Raw genomic sequence first — 16308 nt, forward strand, 5'->3', positions numbered from 1 at the left:
GAGGGTACGAGAGAAAAGCACACTTGGGTACATTTGTAAACTATGCTTAGTTTAACCCTAACCTTAACCCGAACTGCTGCTCTCATGGGTCAGAATATAATGATGTAATTACATGTCGAAGGTCTCCGATGGGGTATCTCCTTGTGGACCGAGTTCCGAATTCTCCTCTGATAGTGACACTTCTGTTGTTACCAGGTGTAACTCTCTAATTGTCCACACAATGTCAGTGTCCTTTCTCTTCATGTTCTGTTTCCTCACCCTTGTTCTGAAAGTGGGGATTCTGAGTACGGTCAGCTGTGTAGCTCAGGGCTCCAGTGTAGGAATGAAAGCAGTGTAGACACATGAGTCCTTGGATAGTGGTAACCAGGTGGTCCTGCTTGAATTCCCCCTCTTAGACACATCTACTCATCCGTAGCATAGATTAAGACATTCCTTTGTCTTCTTCAACCTCGTGTTACGTTTTGGGGTTACAACTAATCGGACCTTGGCTGCAGCTCGTGGTCACCTAGTCTGATATGTTAATTCTTAACTCACATGTTTTATACCCTCGGGTCAGAAATGGGCCTTTCCGCTTTAGGGCGTAACTAGTTACGAGGCAAGGTCTGGATTTTACTCAGATACAATTTAGACAACTAACTTCACATTTCCTCTTTACAAAAACATTTGACTTGATCTGGACATTTTTCACACAATGTGTGAACATCAGGTACATATTGTGAAAACTCCTCAAGTTACAATGTTTTCATTATAACATTGTAATTTAACTTTCAATAACATAACAAAAATGACATTCATTTTCATATTCCATCTATCGTCATTACTACCATTTTGGCTGACGAAACATATTGTCCCAAAGTCTGTTCATTGCATGTTACTGTTCTGAGGAAGGTTCTCCATAGGCCCATCACACATTCTATTCCTCCATACTGAGAGGACAAAGGGATTTTGTCTGCTGACTTTAAGATTTACAATGGGTGTGAGGTGTCATAAAAAAAACACCTCCATACCTCTCGATAACTCCCCCTCTGGTGGGTGTGAGAGATGTCTCTTGTAGGAGTGTGGTCCATGGTAACCTGATTCGAACAGGCCAGTCATGACACATCCATCTCAAATTCAATTGATTCAATGTTACAGGTCATTTAATATTTGAATACAAAATAATGTTACATACAATCTATTCCCAAGAAAATATGCTTGCAATCTATAACAAAAAGATGATCACTGATTCTTCTTGTGGTTCCAAAACCGCAGTAATGGTATATTTTTCTCCAACACATCATTTATATATTCACCTTTTTTTTAAATATTTTTTTCCCACCTTTATTTAACCAGGTAGGCAGTTGAGAACAAGTTCTCATTTAAAACGGTGACCTGGCCAAGATAAAGCAAAGCGACACAAACAACAACACAGAGTTACACATGGAATAAACAAACATACAGTCAATAATACAATAGAGAACGTCTATATACAGTGTGTGAAAATGAGGTAGGATAAGTGGGGCGAGGCAATAAATAGGTCATGGTGGTGAAATTATTACAGTATGACAAATTAAACACTGGGGTGATAGATGTGCAGAGGATGAGTGTGCAAGTAGTGGTACTGGGATGCAAAAGAGCTAAATAAATCAAATAAATAACAATATGGTGATGAGGTAGTTGGTTGGGCTATTTACAGATGGGCTATGTACAGGTGCAGTGATCTGTGAGCTGCTCTGATAGCTGGTGCTTAAAGCTAGTGAGGGAGATATGAGTGTCCAGCTTCAGTGATTTTTGCAGTTCGTTTCAGTCATTGGCAGCAGAGAACTGGAAGGAAAGGCGGCCGAAGGAGGAATTGACTTTGGGGGTGACTAGTGAAATATACCTGCTGGAGCGCGTGCTACGGGTGGGTGCTGCTATGGTGACCAGTGAGCTGAGATGAGATAAGGCGGAGCTTTACCTAGCAACGACATATAGATGACCTGGAGCCAGTGGGTTTGGCGACGGATATGAAGCGAGGGCCAGCCAACGAGAGCATACAGGTCGCAGTGGTGGGTAGTATATGGGGCTCTGGTGACAAAACGGATGGCACTGTAATAGACTGCATCCAATTTGCTGAGTTGTGTTGGAGGCTATTTTGTAAATGACATCGCCGAAGTCAAGGATCGGTAGGATAGTCAGTTTTACAAAGGTATGTTTAGCAGCATGAGTGAAGGATTCTTTGTTGCGAAATAGGAAGCCGATTCTAGATTTAATTTTGGATTGGAGATGCTTAATGTGAGTCTGGAAGGAGAGTTTACAGTCTAGCCAGACACCTAGGTATTTGTAGTTGTCCACATATTCTAAGTCAGAACCGTCCAGAGTAGTGATGCTGGAAGCGTGGGTAGGTGCGCGCAACGATCGGTTCAAGAGCATGCATTTAGTTTTGCTTGCATTTAAGAGCAGTTGTAGGCCACGGAAGGAGAGTTGTATGGCATTGAAGCTCGTCTGGAGGTTAGTTAACACAGTGTCCAAAGAAGGGCCAGAAGTATACAGAATGGTGTTGTCTGCGTAGAGGGGGATCAGAGAATCACCAGCAGCAAGAGCGACATTATTGATGTATCTTCAAACCATCTGTATACTTACAAGCCCATACCAATCATATCCAGATTACATTTTATATCTATGCAATATTCAAACCCAATGTCAACATACAGTAATACTTCAAGTTACTCTAAAATCATCTTCCTCTCATAACACTGAAAACTCTTCTACACAGAGGTCATTGGTAGCCTAGTGGTTAGAGCGTTGGGCTGGTAACCAAATGGTTGCTGGTTTGAGTACCTGAGCCAACAAGTAAGGCTTTTAACCCTCATTTGCTCCAGGGGTGCCGTACCACTATGTCTGACCCTATAAAATACCCCGTTTTCCTGCACCAATCTGGTGTATGTGACAACAAAACATATCTATTTATTTATTTATTTATTTACAATTAGAAATTATTTGTACTAGGTCTGTGGGCCTTTTTCTGAGTTATTAAACAAAACTCTACTAGTTGACGCCACTAGTTGGTCCCTTCCTCATTAATAGTTTGGCATGGAAGTGTTTGGTGACGTGATTATATTTATTATAGTTTTATCTAAAAAGGATAACTTTTTAAATGTTTAAAAATATATGTTTTTATGAAATTCACTGAGGAAGATGGTCCTCCCCTTCCTCCTCTGAGGAGCCTCCACTGATTGGTATGGTGCTGAAGATAATGAATATGAGGTTACAAAGTGGTTAAAGAACCTAATAAAGCTTCAAATCCACCCTTTTGTTATGAAGAATGTTGCTTGTGACTTATAAACACATAAACTTGTTTGTTACTTATATTTTCTTTGTTTAGACACGTACTAGTATGTCCCCATCGATTAGTAGCTTCCCTGTATTGTCTTTGTTTAGACACATACTAGTATTAAAACATTGGCGGGATTAAGCCTATAGACCACAGGTGTCAAACTCATTCCACGGAGGGCCGAGTGTCTGCGGGTTTTCGCTCCTCCCTTGTACTTGATTGATGAATTAACATCACTAATTAGATAGGAACTCCCCATACCTGGTTGTCTAGGGCTTTATTGAAAGGGAAAAACCAAAAACCTGCAGACACTAGGCCCTCCGTGGAATGAGTTTGACACCCCTGCTATAGACCATCTCACAGTAGGAGGATTTGAAGCCAACAAAAGCAAAAAGAGACAGAGTTTATTATGCTGACCCCATAGAAATGAAGGAGGCTCAACTGTAAATACGCAACGTATAAAAGGTCCCCTGCAACACTAAATGAACACAAACATCCCCATGGGAGCGGGTTTGTAATGACTCTAAATACAACATGTAGATTAGATAGATAATGGATACAGACAACAGTTCAATTGTAATAGTTAGAGAAGTATTGGCTCTGCATACAGCTTGATCTTACCTGACAAAGTTGTCGTCTCTGCAGGGAAAACAGTGATAGAGCTGATGTTTTGGTCAATGTTTACTTGACCTCTGACCCAGATCGGCAAGGGCTGTGGTTTACTTTTCCTCTCTCACCCAGATCGGCAAGGGCTGTCATTTGGCCAACACCAGCTACTGCTTACCCAAACCGGCCTTGCAGTGGCATTCCTCACGTATGTACAAATGCTTCAACTATTTTGATACCTCCATTTTGCTGAGATTAACATTTTACGTAGCAGGGACACCATTTAAAGCAGAATTGTGAGTAGTATGGACATTGCCATGTGATTCATTACAAAATATGATTACAGAAACAGAGTTAAATATTAAATGAGTGTGGCCAAACCACTTTTGTTTTTTGTTTCTACCTGGTAGTTAATTGCACTCACCTGGTGTCCCAGGTCTGAATCAGTCCCTGATTGGAAGGAGAGGATGAAAACCAGAAGTGTTTTGGCCCTCCAGGACCAGAGTTGAACAGCCTTGAATTATAGCATTAAATTAGAGTATTACGTTTTCTTGGTTTTATCAAAACGTCACAATGTAGAGGAACTGAGTAAGTAACACAAGGCACATTGAATATATAAAAAATGTAATGACTTGACATTGGATGAATGATTGAATGATATGTTTTACAGTGTTTTTATGTTAAATCCATGCCGTCAGGTTTTCACTTCAGAGAGCCAAGAGGAAGATTAGTGACATGGAGATGTTTCCATTTGTAAAAGTTAAATAAAGAACTCCCCCTCCAAATGTACTGTGCACTTTGTTTTCCATAAAATGTGATGGGGTACATATAGGAAAACATCATTTTCACGACTATGATGCTTAAACCTGGATTGGTACACAAAACTGGACACTTGTGTTACTCAGATTGGTCTGCCATTTCTACACCAGTTTCATTTCTTCATATAGAAATATAGTTGTTCATGTATCACAATCAAATCCCAATCTAGTCTAAAACAACATAGTTGTAATCGTCAAGAGATGATCACTCATCTACAAGACATTTTAGAATTACAATCGTCCTAAATAAAATAAGCCTTTGTTGAAAAGGAAAATTGCTTACTTTGTTGACCACCTAAGATAAAAATACATTGCAGTGTTCACAGCATTCTCGCGGAAAAAAACGCTGACGTGTTAAAAGTCAAACTATTTACATGACAATACTGCCGTTTGTCCATGGATTATAAAGTGAGGACGCACCTCCCAACCCGTGCTGAGTGCCAGTGAGACCAAAGCGAACCTTCACAATGGGAAAGGTAAGGCTGGTTTTTATGCTATGAATATGTTGTGCCTCTGCATTCCTCCATAGATTATTCTACTGGAATCAATAAAAGGGGATGAGATTCATTAAAGGTAATGTGTGCCTCTGATCAGGAATTTTAGTTTGTACAATATTTCAAAATAATTCAAAATCTTGGGGCTTACTGCTGGGGAGGAGATCTGGTCTTACACAATAAAACACCTCAATTGATCTGTTTTTAGATCATTTTCTACGAAGACAGAAACTTCCAGGGTCACTCTTATGAGTGCGGTGGAGAATGCTCTGACCTCCATGCCCACTTCAGCCGCTGCAACTCCATCAAGGTGGAGAGCGGCAACTGGATGGTGTACGAGAGGCCCAGCTACATGGGCTATCAGTACTTCCTGAAGGAAGGCGAGTTCTCCGACTACCAGCGTTGGATGGGCTTCAATGACTGCGTTAGGTCCTGCCGCATGATCCCCCAGGTAAGAGACGGATTAAGGAAGAGGTTAAAGAGATCCCGTTAACTCTGAAGTATTGGAGCGATTCTAAAGTATTACAGGGACTTTTGGACCTTTGGTAGTTTGATCCCAAAACTACACAAAATCAACTGCTGGATTCTAAGCAGTGGAGGCTGGTGGAGAAAGAAATGGGGAGGACAGGCTCATTATCCTTCCCATTTCTCCCTCCACCAGCCTCCACTGACTCTGAGGTTGGAAGTAGTCCACCACATATTCTTCTGAGATAGGCTACACATGTCATCCCAATAGCACTCCTCTCTGTATCCACAGCACCAAGGATCTCATCGTATGAGAATCTTTGAGCGCTCCGAGTTCGGAGGACAGATGACGGAGTTGACGGACGACTGCCCCAACCTCTACGAGCGCTTCCATTACAATGACATCTACTCCTGCAATGTGATGGAGGGCTCCTGGCTTTTGTATGAGCACCCCGACTACAGGGGGCGCCAGTACCTGCTGACCCCGGGAGAGTACAGGAGATACAACGAGTGGGGAAGCATGAGCGCCAGAGTGGGCTCCATCAGACGTATTGCTATGTAAGAAGCTGAATGTATGACTCTTGAATCAATGACCAATGGGAAATCTTGTTGAAATAAATCCATCCACACATTAGAGCCTTTTTTCCTGCCTTTTGTATTTTAAACCACAGAGAAAGAATGAATATGCAAACTTATCTGTTAGGTTGGTTGAACTTTTAAAATGTTTTACCATGAATTAACTCCCATATTACCATGGTTTACTGAGTGAAACTGTGGAGTGAATCGACCTCAAATAGACCATGTGTGTATCCTAAATATCTCACATCAAATATTTGTATTTATTGGTTATTGTCATGAACAGGCTGTTCATGACAATTTGAGAATAATATGAAATGAAGACCCTACATATTTTGCTTTGACTCACATTTGTGTAATGTGTTACAGATGTAGGATCCTAATTTGATCACCCTGTTTCTGGTGAACTGACCTGCAATGCATTAAAAAAAGCTTCTGAAGTTTGTCATTTCCATTTTGACATTTCAGACGTGGTTTTCCCTTACGAAATATGTATCAACCCCAATCCACTAATTATAATCCACATAATAATTCACTTTTCCTGTTGCTGCAGGGTTATTTTCCTGCTGTAGCAAACTGTCTCAAATTAAGATCCTGCATCTGTACTCAGCAGAATCTGCTAATATTTTCATTTTTGATACAATAGGGAAATGTCTGGGCAACTCATAGTCAGCACTATTGATTGAAGAACTTGAGTTACAGAAAGGGAATTGATTATGTTGCAACATTGCAACATGAAAAAGTGCATCTGATGATGTTAACGTTGTATTTTTGAACCGTCTTCCCTGTTGTAATGGATTGAATGGAATCATTAGAATGGTATCAAACACATCAAACACATAAAAACAACGTGTTTGACTCCGTTCCATTGATTCCATTCCAGCCATTATGATGAGCCCGTCCTCCTATAGCTCCTCCCATCGTCGTGCTCTACCATGCATATGCGTACATTTATTGTTGTACAATGGTGTTATAGTGCATGATACTGTAACACTAAATATTGAATAAAAATCCCTCTGTGTTCTGTGGATGGTTCTAGAAGCACCTGCACAAGTGTTCACTGTTTGGAGACACATACTGTTTGATTGAACATGCAGCTTTATTGAGAACAGACGTAGGACATAGAACTTTTAGTTGTTGGAGTCAGAGATTCGTCTGAGGGATCCGATCCTGGGGCTCAGGCCACCCCAGTCGCTGGGTCTGCGGTACTCGCCAGGCTTCAGGTAGTACTGTCTGCCCTTGTAGTTGGGCTGCTCGTACATGAGCCAATGGCCGTCCATCACGTTGCAGGAGTTGATGTCGGACATGCGGAAGCGGTCCTGGACATTGGGACAGTCGTCGTTCAGCTCCTGCATCTGGCCACTCATGTCGGAGCGATCGTACAGCCTCATCCTGTAGGAGCCGCGGTGCTACAGGACGAGGAAATAGAGGTCATATTGGGTTTTTACATTACTACAAATTAGAGGTCAATTATTAACAAGACAATATAGCAAAATAGGTGGGGCCAAAACGGAGCCTTGAGGAACACCTTTACTAAGTTCAAGAAGTTTTATTTGGTGCTCTTCTATAAAAACACATTGCATGTGAGATGGGCCTAGTAATGAGCGTAGCCTTGCGTTTGAGGCATCTACACTGGGTTTACCATGGGGATCATGCGGCAGGACCTGATACAGTCGTTGATGCCAATCATGCGCTGGTTGTCATTGTACTCTCCCCTCCTCAGGAAGTACTGGTGGCCAGTGTAGTTGGGCCTCTCGTAGACCATGAACATGCCACTCTCCACCTTGATGGAGTTGCAGCGGTTGAAGTAGGAGTGCAGGTCGGCACAGTCGCTCATGCACTCATGGTGCCGACCCTGGAAATTTCTGTCCTCATAGAAGATGATCTGCAAAGGGGAGTGTAAACATTTTAAGCATATTTTTTAAAATCTTACATCTACTGAACTGATGTATTTTTTTCAATGTTGTGGTCATTATATGGTGGACAAAACTTCATGTTTGATGTTTTTTTTCAGTTATACTATAAAACTAGTGATATGAATGCAGGTGGGTGTCTGGCTTACCTTTCCCATTGTCATGGTTGCGTGAGAGGCAGATAGACAGTCAATGGTCACTCTTTCTGTGCCTCTGTCCTTTTATAAAAAGCAGCTGTGTGATTGCGCAGCATAAAGTATTGTCATTCAAATCATGATCTGGAGTTAGCACACAAATCTGTTTATGTATAGCCATGCCTTATTGTGTGACGAGTTATTGTTGCTGGCCAGTTTTCCCATGTTCATCACTATTGTCAGAAAACACTACTGTGTACTAGAGATCCGGTGCGTTGCTGGGCTTAGCATCAGCAAAACAACTCAACCAGACATTTAGCATATCATTGTCATTCACAAACACTGTCAATTTCAATTGTGTCCTTTTATGCACAATTATGCAAATGTAACAGCTTATAAAATGCGTATTTGGGATTGAATCCGTGAGAATGAGCCACAGAATATGTTGATTATTTCTAGATGTAGGCATGCACTCTGAAAACGCTGACGTTACCGTAAATGATGTAATGAACTGTTGCTTGGCCCCATACTTTTGTTGTTCTGTTCTATACTTAAAGATCTGTGTTTTGTGGGCGAACAAAATGTCTGTCTATATGAATATGTATGTAATCATATATCATGTTTACATACATAATGGACAACAATATTGCCATGGTGTCATTAGCAAGAAAAAACAACAAGTAAAAAACTGGTAATTCACTTTGAGAGGAAATACTTCATTTTCATACTGATCCGGATTTGAAAATAAACGTCAATGTTATACCGACGGTCAGTGAACGGTTACGTGATGAGTAACCTTGTCGGAGACCTGAAGACTTGTGTTAGCTCCCCAAACTAAAGCCTTTAGCACAGTGGGCTAATACAGTCTTTGTGGTGCACAGGGGGACCCGGATTCGAATGCCAGTCAGTCACAGAGGCAGCATCATGTCAGTGTTGTGTAATTGAGAAAGTTAACAATAGCAGTAGCCAAGCATCTAGGAAAAATCATCAGGAACATCAGGATAACTGATGGTTCAAATCTACCCAAACCTCTACACATGAGTTATCTGTGGTTCCTCATATGTAAGAAGACAGTTGATGATAGTGTTGTTGTCGTTAGAATGATATATTATTGGATGTAATGTATTGGTATTTTGTATTGTTTTAGTGAGTATGTGTATTGTGACTGTGTAATTGTCCTTGGCTGCTCTGGGACTACGGGTGCAAATGAGCTTTTGGCTAAACCTGGCACATTTACATGGATGTTGCATTATTGTAATATTGATGTTGATTAATGTGCATTGTCCCCTATAAATGAATAATAAATAATTTATTATTTTATTTAACCAATTTATTAATTGTGTGATAAAAGGCATACAGGAGACACTTTTTTATTTAACTAGGCAAGTCTGATAAGAACAAATTCTTATTTACAATGACAGCCTAGAAACAGTAGGTTAACTGCCTTATTCAGCGGCATGACAACTGATTTTTACCTTGTCAGCTCAGGGATTTGATCTAGCAACCTTTCAGTTACTGGCCCAACGCTCCAACCACTAGGCTACCTGCCAACCCAGAATTGATCAGGATTGGTTTGTCATTGAAGGTCCTTTTCTTAATTAAAAGGTATTTTTTATTAGAGGTCCATGAGACGCCTGATTGAACCGATCCTGCCTCACCAGTCGCTGTATCTATGGTACTGTCCGGGCCTCAGCTAGTACTGCCTGCCCCTGTAGTTGGGTTGGTCGTACATCATTCAGTGGCCGTCCATCCCGTTTGAAAGGAGTCGGACACGCGGAAGCGGTCCATGCGGTTGGGGTAGTCGTCGTCCATCTCCATCATCTGGCCGGCCGTGTCATTGTGTTCGTACATTCTGATGCTGCCACGGTTCTGTAAGGAAGGACCAAGTCACGTCACTCAACCCAATGTGTACATGTCATCAACATAGCCAGAATAAATGCAGCTTGTTGAGTGATGTTCAACACATTATTTAACCAGATGTAGATTAGAACCTACATTTGTCAGGTCGGTCATTTACTCAAATAGTCAACTATAATGGCCCAGTTAAAGAACTTCAGGAAGTAGGAGTTCAGGTCAGAACAGTCGACCATGCATAACCTCAGGAAGTAGGAGTACAGGTCAGAACAGTCGACCATGCATAACCTCAGGAAGTAGGAGTTCAGGTCAGCACAGTCGACCATGCATAACCTCAGGAAGTAGGAGTTCAGGTCAGAACAGTCGACCATGCATAACCTCAGGAAGTAGGAGTTCAGGTCAGCACAGTCGACCATGCATAACCTCAGGAAGTAGGAGTTCAGGTCAGCACAGTTGACCATGCATAACCTCAGGAAGTAGGAGTTCAGGTCAGCACAGTCGACCATGCAGTCGACCTGAGGGTTCTGCAGCATCCCCTGAATAATCCTGCTTCACAGACGTTAACACACTTGAATATTGCAACACGGCATGTAGACATGATGAAACTCTTTTATGGTTGTGACATCGTTTTGGTATCGAGTATCGCGATACTAAACCTGGTATCGGTACTGAAAGTCAAAATTCTGGTATCGTGATAATACTACATTACATTACATTACAGTACATTGACATAATCAAGTTTTAGACTTTGGTGACACTTTATGTTACTTTAGTAGTAGGCCTTTTCTATAATGTCTGGTTGAATCCTGATTATTGATATTTGATTTGATCTATTTTGGTTTCTGCAAACAGATATTGTTACAGGTTTTGCTTGTACAATATTTTTCTACTCAGAAATGCATATACACTGAACAAGAGTATAAACGCAACATGTAAAGTGTTGGTCCCATGTTTCATGAGCTGAAATAAAAAATCCCAGAAAAGTTTCATGTGTACAAAAAGCTTATTTCTCTCAAATGTTGTGCACCAATTTGTTTACATCTCTGTTAGTGAGCATTTCTCATTTGCCAAGATAATCCATCCACCTGACAGGTGTGGCATATCAAGAAGCTGATTAAACAGCATGATCATTACACAGGTGCACCTTGTGCTGGGGGCAATAAAATACCACTTTAAAATGCAGCTTTTTCACACAACACAATGCCGCAGATGCTGAGGAGTATTTATGTCTGTAATAAAGGCCTTTTGTGTGGAAAGACTTATTCTGATTGGCTGGGCCTGACTCCCAAGTGAGTGGGCCTGGCTACCAAGTTGGTGGGCCTATGCCCTCCAATGCACACCCATGGCTGCATCCCTGCCCAGTCATGTGAAATCCATAGACTAGGGCCTAATGAATTTATTTAAATTTACTGATTTCCTTGCATGAACTGTAACTCAGTAAAATTTTTGCATGTTGTGTTTATATTTTTGTTCAGTATACATAACTGGAACATAACTGATCTAACCAGACATAGAAAATCTTATTAGTAACATCAATATGATTCACACCATAATTACAATATTTGAACTTCTGACAGCACTTTAAGCTAATTTTGATAGCACTTTATAGTGGTCCTTAAACATGACTTATAAAAGTGTAATTTTATTGACAAAAAGCCATAATGACAATGTAGGCCCATCTATGCACCTTGAAGTCACTGGATTATTATTATTACGTTACTGACATTAATATTTGCTTCTATATACTTTGACTGACATGGCCTAGTAACCAATAGGATTTCTGTTATATTTCATGGTATATTGCAAGGTGGAAGCTTACACTAGCAGGTATGAAAAGATCTTCAGGATCTCTGTTTTCTTATTTTATGGGCTTTGTTTCGGGACCTTTTTCTGGTTGGGAACTTTGCCAACGAGGAGGTACGTTTCAACTGTGTGACCCTTTTTGACACAGTGACTCTGTGTCAAAGAAGCATGTAGAGTGAGTAAGGTAGAAACTTAATCCTGAACATGGTCTGCTTAATGTCATATGATTCAACACTTTAATGTTAAATGTGCAACACAGAGATACGCCATTAAAACAGCCCATTCAGGTACATTTTTAAGGTGTATTTCAAATATATATTTACATCCTCTTATGTAGACCTATTTGCAGTATAATTCCATTCTATTTAGACCTACATGTACAACATATATAATATATTGAGGTTTGTCCTCCATTTAAGCTAAAGGCACAAACACAGACCCCAAATATCATAAAGGTCACCAATTCATATCAATCACTTGATCAGAAACAGTGAAATGGAAATGTCAACAGCAAGCTTATTTAAACAATCGTTTTATTGACTGGTCAGAGTGGAGAGGACGTTGGGCCTAAAAGTCGGTGATCCTACGGAAGGATCCGGTGGTGGCACAGGTGGCTCCCCATTCGCTGAACTTCCTGTACTCGCCGGGCCTCATAAAGTACTGGCGCCCCCTGTAGTTGGGATGCTCGTAGAGGGTCCAGTAGCCGTCCATGACGTTGGCGGAGTAGATGTCACGGCTACGGAAGCGGTCCTGGACGGAGTCACAGTCCTCGCCGAACTCCATCATCTGTCCCTGGAAGTCTGGCCTCTCGTAGATTCTCATGCGGTAGGGACTGCCGCTGGCCTGCTCGGACAGAGAGGTACAGGAGAAGTAACACTGGCAAAACACAGGTCACTTGGGGGGCATGGGAATCACAGGTAACCACTATATCTGACATGTTTCAGCGGGCCTTAGGTTAACACAGGTAACCACTACATCTGACATGTTTCAGCGGGCCTTAGGTTAACACAGGTAGGTAACAATGCTAAAGTAGCCAAACCCCACATTTGGTGTTAGAAGTGGGACATCACAATTGGGGAGGTCACAGTGTGCTAACATAGGCCAGGGTCAGGACAGTCACAAAGGTAGTTTAGGACATGTCCAGAATGTCTCAGAAATGTCTCTTGAAGGAACCCAGAATGATCTGGATGAGATATTCTGCTGATTAGGTATTGTTTTGGTTGGTGGGAGGCTCCAGTCTGAGGCTAGACAACATGAAACAGCATTATGTCATTAACATGACATACATGGTAGATAACTATGTCATATGAAACCTAATACAAAGGGTCTATGGGATTAACATTTTATGGGCTTCCATCCATCCAACCATCGACTCTCCTCCTCTAGGCGAGTCGTAGAGTCATTTTGCTTTATTTGGCATGTCCCTTCAGACCTTTACGTGGTCTGGTTATCTCCCAACCATTCACAGACTCATGTGTTGTGCTTATAAAACTATGGGCCGGGTTCCCGGACACAGATAAAGCCTAGTCGTGGACAAAAATCAATGGAAAATCTCCACTGAAAGTGCTTTTTAGTCCAGGACTTGGCTTCATCTGTGTTAAGGCAACCAGCCCTAAAACCACCAGTTGAGTGAACAAGTATACACTGATAAATCCCCACAATGCATTACTACAATACAGATTGAGCCATGAACAATCCAGACATTAAAACCCATCCTCTCTCACCTCCCGGCTACTCACATAAGAAAAGGTACGGCAGGAGCGAATGGTGTCGCTGTATCCCATCCAGCGCTGGTACTCTGGGTACTCTCCCCTGGTCAGTACATACTGGTAGCCTGCGTAGTTGGGCCTCTCATACAGCACCCAGCAGCCGCTATCTACCTTGATGGAGTTGCAGCGGCTGAAATGGGGGTGCACATCGGGGCAGTCCGTGTCGCACTCATAGGAGCGACCCTGGAAGTTTTTATCCTCGTAGAAAGTGATCTACACGGCCAGGGCCGACGGTCGGAGGGAAATGTTAACATCAGTTACGGAAAACACTATTTCTTCTTTCATTTGACTGCATTTCAAATAAAAGTACACTTCCTAATATAAAAACACATTTTCTAATATACTGCCTTCTCTGGACCAACAATTACGTACAAGTAAGTTTGTCTCCTGTTTATAGGTCTCCTGTTATAGGCTACTACACTGTTGGTATTCTACAGCTTGTCTACCAGTAAAACAGCGATCAGTGACCATTTTCATTACCAAACGCTATCAAACTTACCTCTGGATTATTTTTCTTGGCAGCACTATGACATTACAGTGTGGAACAATCAACCAGTTTCTTTCCAAATCAGCTTTAAAGTCCATAAAAACAAAACAGACCCAGAGAGCTGTATACAGTAGTGCCAACTAGCTAGAGATAAACTGGTCTGCCTTACCTTACTCATGTCTGGGCTGTTGTTAGAGCACTCTTCCTCAATGTTATACCCAGGACAGAGGGCCACGAGCCTCTTTTATAAAACTCAATCAAAGGTTGCCGGATCAGAGGTTTTGTTATTTGAATGAGCAGGGATTTGGTGGCATTGAGATGCTGCCAAGGCCTTGATCCTGTCCATACAGATAAAACCCCTGATTCATCAATGCAGATGCCCTAGCCCTGCACATTATTGACCCACGTGCCGTGGACCACGGCCCTTTTGATACTGTACATCTACCAAAATACATTTTATTATCCCGTAATCCACAATAAAGGGACACATGTTTACTGTTTGGAATGCATCATCACAACGCTACGGTATCTGCAGGCCCACATTCATTCTCTTAAAGTCATCACAACCCTACGGTATAGAACCATCACAATACTACGGTATAGGACCATCACAATACTACGGTATAGAACCATCACAATACTACGGTATAGGACCATCACAACACTACGGTATAGGACCATCACAACACTACGGTATAGGACCATCACAACACTACGGTATAGAACCATCACAACACTACGGTATAGGACCATCACAACACTACGGTATAGGACCATCACAACACTACGGTATAGGACCATCACAACACTACGGTATAGAACCATCACAACACTACGGCATAGAACCATCACAATACTACGGTATAGAACCATCACAACACTACGGTATAGAACCATCACAACACTACGGTATAGGACCATCACAACACTACGGTATAGAACCATCACAACACTACAGTATAGAACCATCACAACACTACGGTATAGAACCATCACAACACTACAGTATAGAACCATCACAACACTACGGTATAGAACCATCACAATACTACGGTATAGAACCATCACAACACTACAGTATAGAACCATCACAACACTACGATATAGAACAATCACAACACTACAGTATAGAACCATCACAACACTACGATATAGAACAATCACAACACTACAGTATAGAACCATCACAACACTACGATATAGAACAATCACAACACTACAGTATAGGACAATCTGCAGGTACACATTCATTCTAGAAATAACATGGAGGCCTGTTAGAGATAAGCTTCTCTATATGGATTAGAATATGGAACATAGGAAGGAGCAGACACTCTCAGATTCCGTCCAACCATGACGTTATTGTTTTAGGGTAGAACAGTGTTGTAACAGAGTATACACAGCTTGATCATAACACTGTGAGGATAGAATGGACTATAGAACATGGAACATTGTCACTGAGAGTAAGCTAATGGAGAATCAGTTAATATTTACAAACAAGGTATCCTGTGGAAATGCCTCATCTTACAGTAGGCTACTGCAGCCACAAAATGGCTTTTGAGGCTCATGGTATTATTGGGGGAAGAGTGTCTGACAGGGGAACAATATATGATGGGGGATAGGAGTATCTGTTATAGATCTACACATAATGATAATAATATAGCCTCCACTGCATCAGATACTGTCACAGGACTGGTGGTCAGCAGTGTGGTCAGTAGTGTGGTCAGCAGTGTGGTCAGTAGTGTGGTCAGCAGTGTGGTCAGCAGTGTGGTCAGTAGTGTGGTCAGCAGTGTGGTCAGCAGTGTGGTCAGCAGTGTGGTCAGCAGTGTGGTCAGTAGTGTGGTCAGCAGTGTGGTCAGTAGTGTGGTCAGTAGTGTGGTCAGCAGTGTGGTCAGTAGTGTGGTCAGCAGTGTGGTCAGCAGTGTGGTCAGTAGTGTGGTCAGTAGTGTGGTCAGCAGTGTGGTCAGCAGTGTGGTCAGTAGTGTGGTCAGTAGTGTGGTCAGCAGTGTGGTCAGCAGTGTGGTCAGTAGTGTGGTCAGCAGTGTGGTCAGTAGTGTGGTCAGTAGTGTGGTCAGCAGTGTGGTCAGTAGTGTGGTCAGC

At 41.9% G+C, this 16308-nt stretch overlaps 2 protein-coding genes across 2 annotated transcripts; one reads left to right on the plus strand and one right to left on the minus strand.

The window, feature by feature from the left end:
• The first annotated feature begins 5165 nt into the window (after positions 1-5165).
• Positions 5166-6309, plus strand: LOC129849807 (gamma-crystallin B-like). Its single transcript, XM_055916575.1, has 3 exons — positions 5166-5192; positions 5419-5661; positions 5968-6309. The coding sequence occupies exons 1-3, from the start codon at positions 5184-5186 to the stop codon at positions 6235-6237; spliced, it is 522 nt and encodes a 173-aa protein (XP_055772550.1). The 5' UTR covers positions 5166-5183; the 3' UTR covers positions 6238-6309.
• Positions 6310-7331: 1022 nt separating this feature from the next.
• Positions 7332-16196, minus strand: LOC129849804 (uncharacterized). The gene is made up of 8 exons (XM_055916572.1): positions 14381-16196; positions 13680-13937; positions 12527-12798; positions 10329-10698; positions 10072-10167; positions 8314-8382; positions 7894-8136; positions 7332-7660 (listed from the first exon to the last, which is right to left on the minus strand). Exons 1-8 carry the CDS (start codon positions 14387-14389, stop codon positions 7382-7384), a joined length of 1596 nt encoding a protein of 531 aa, XP_055772547.1. The 5' UTR covers positions 14390-16196; the 3' UTR covers positions 7332-7381.
• Between the last annotated feature and the right edge of the window lie 112 nt (positions 16197-16308).

Source organism: Salvelinus fontinalis, unplaced genomic scaffold, assembly GCF_029448725.1.
Source record: "Salvelinus fontinalis isolate EN_2023a unplaced genomic scaffold, ASM2944872v1 scaffold_1710, whole genome shotgun sequence".
Classification (NCBI taxonomy): Eukaryota; Metazoa; Chordata; class Actinopteri; order Salmoniformes; family Salmonidae; genus Salvelinus; species Salvelinus fontinalis.

Bases quoted from the DNA above. Each gene is read 5' to 3' on its own strand.
- LOC129849807 (XM_055916575.1), top strand. The intron at 5,662-5,967 runs GTAAGAGACGGA...CTGTATCCACAG, and splicing joins CCTGCCGCATGATCCCCCAG to CACCAAGGATCTCATCGTAT.
- LOC129849804 (XM_055916572.1), bottom strand. The intron at 8,137-8,313 runs GTAAGCCAGACA...TCCCCTTTGCAG, and splicing joins CAACCATGACAATGGGAAAG to ATCATCTTCTATGAGGACAG. The intron at 7,661-7,893 runs GTAAACCCAGTG...CTCGTCCTGTAG, and splicing joins CCTGCCGCATGATCCCCATG to CACCGCGGCTCCTACAGGAT.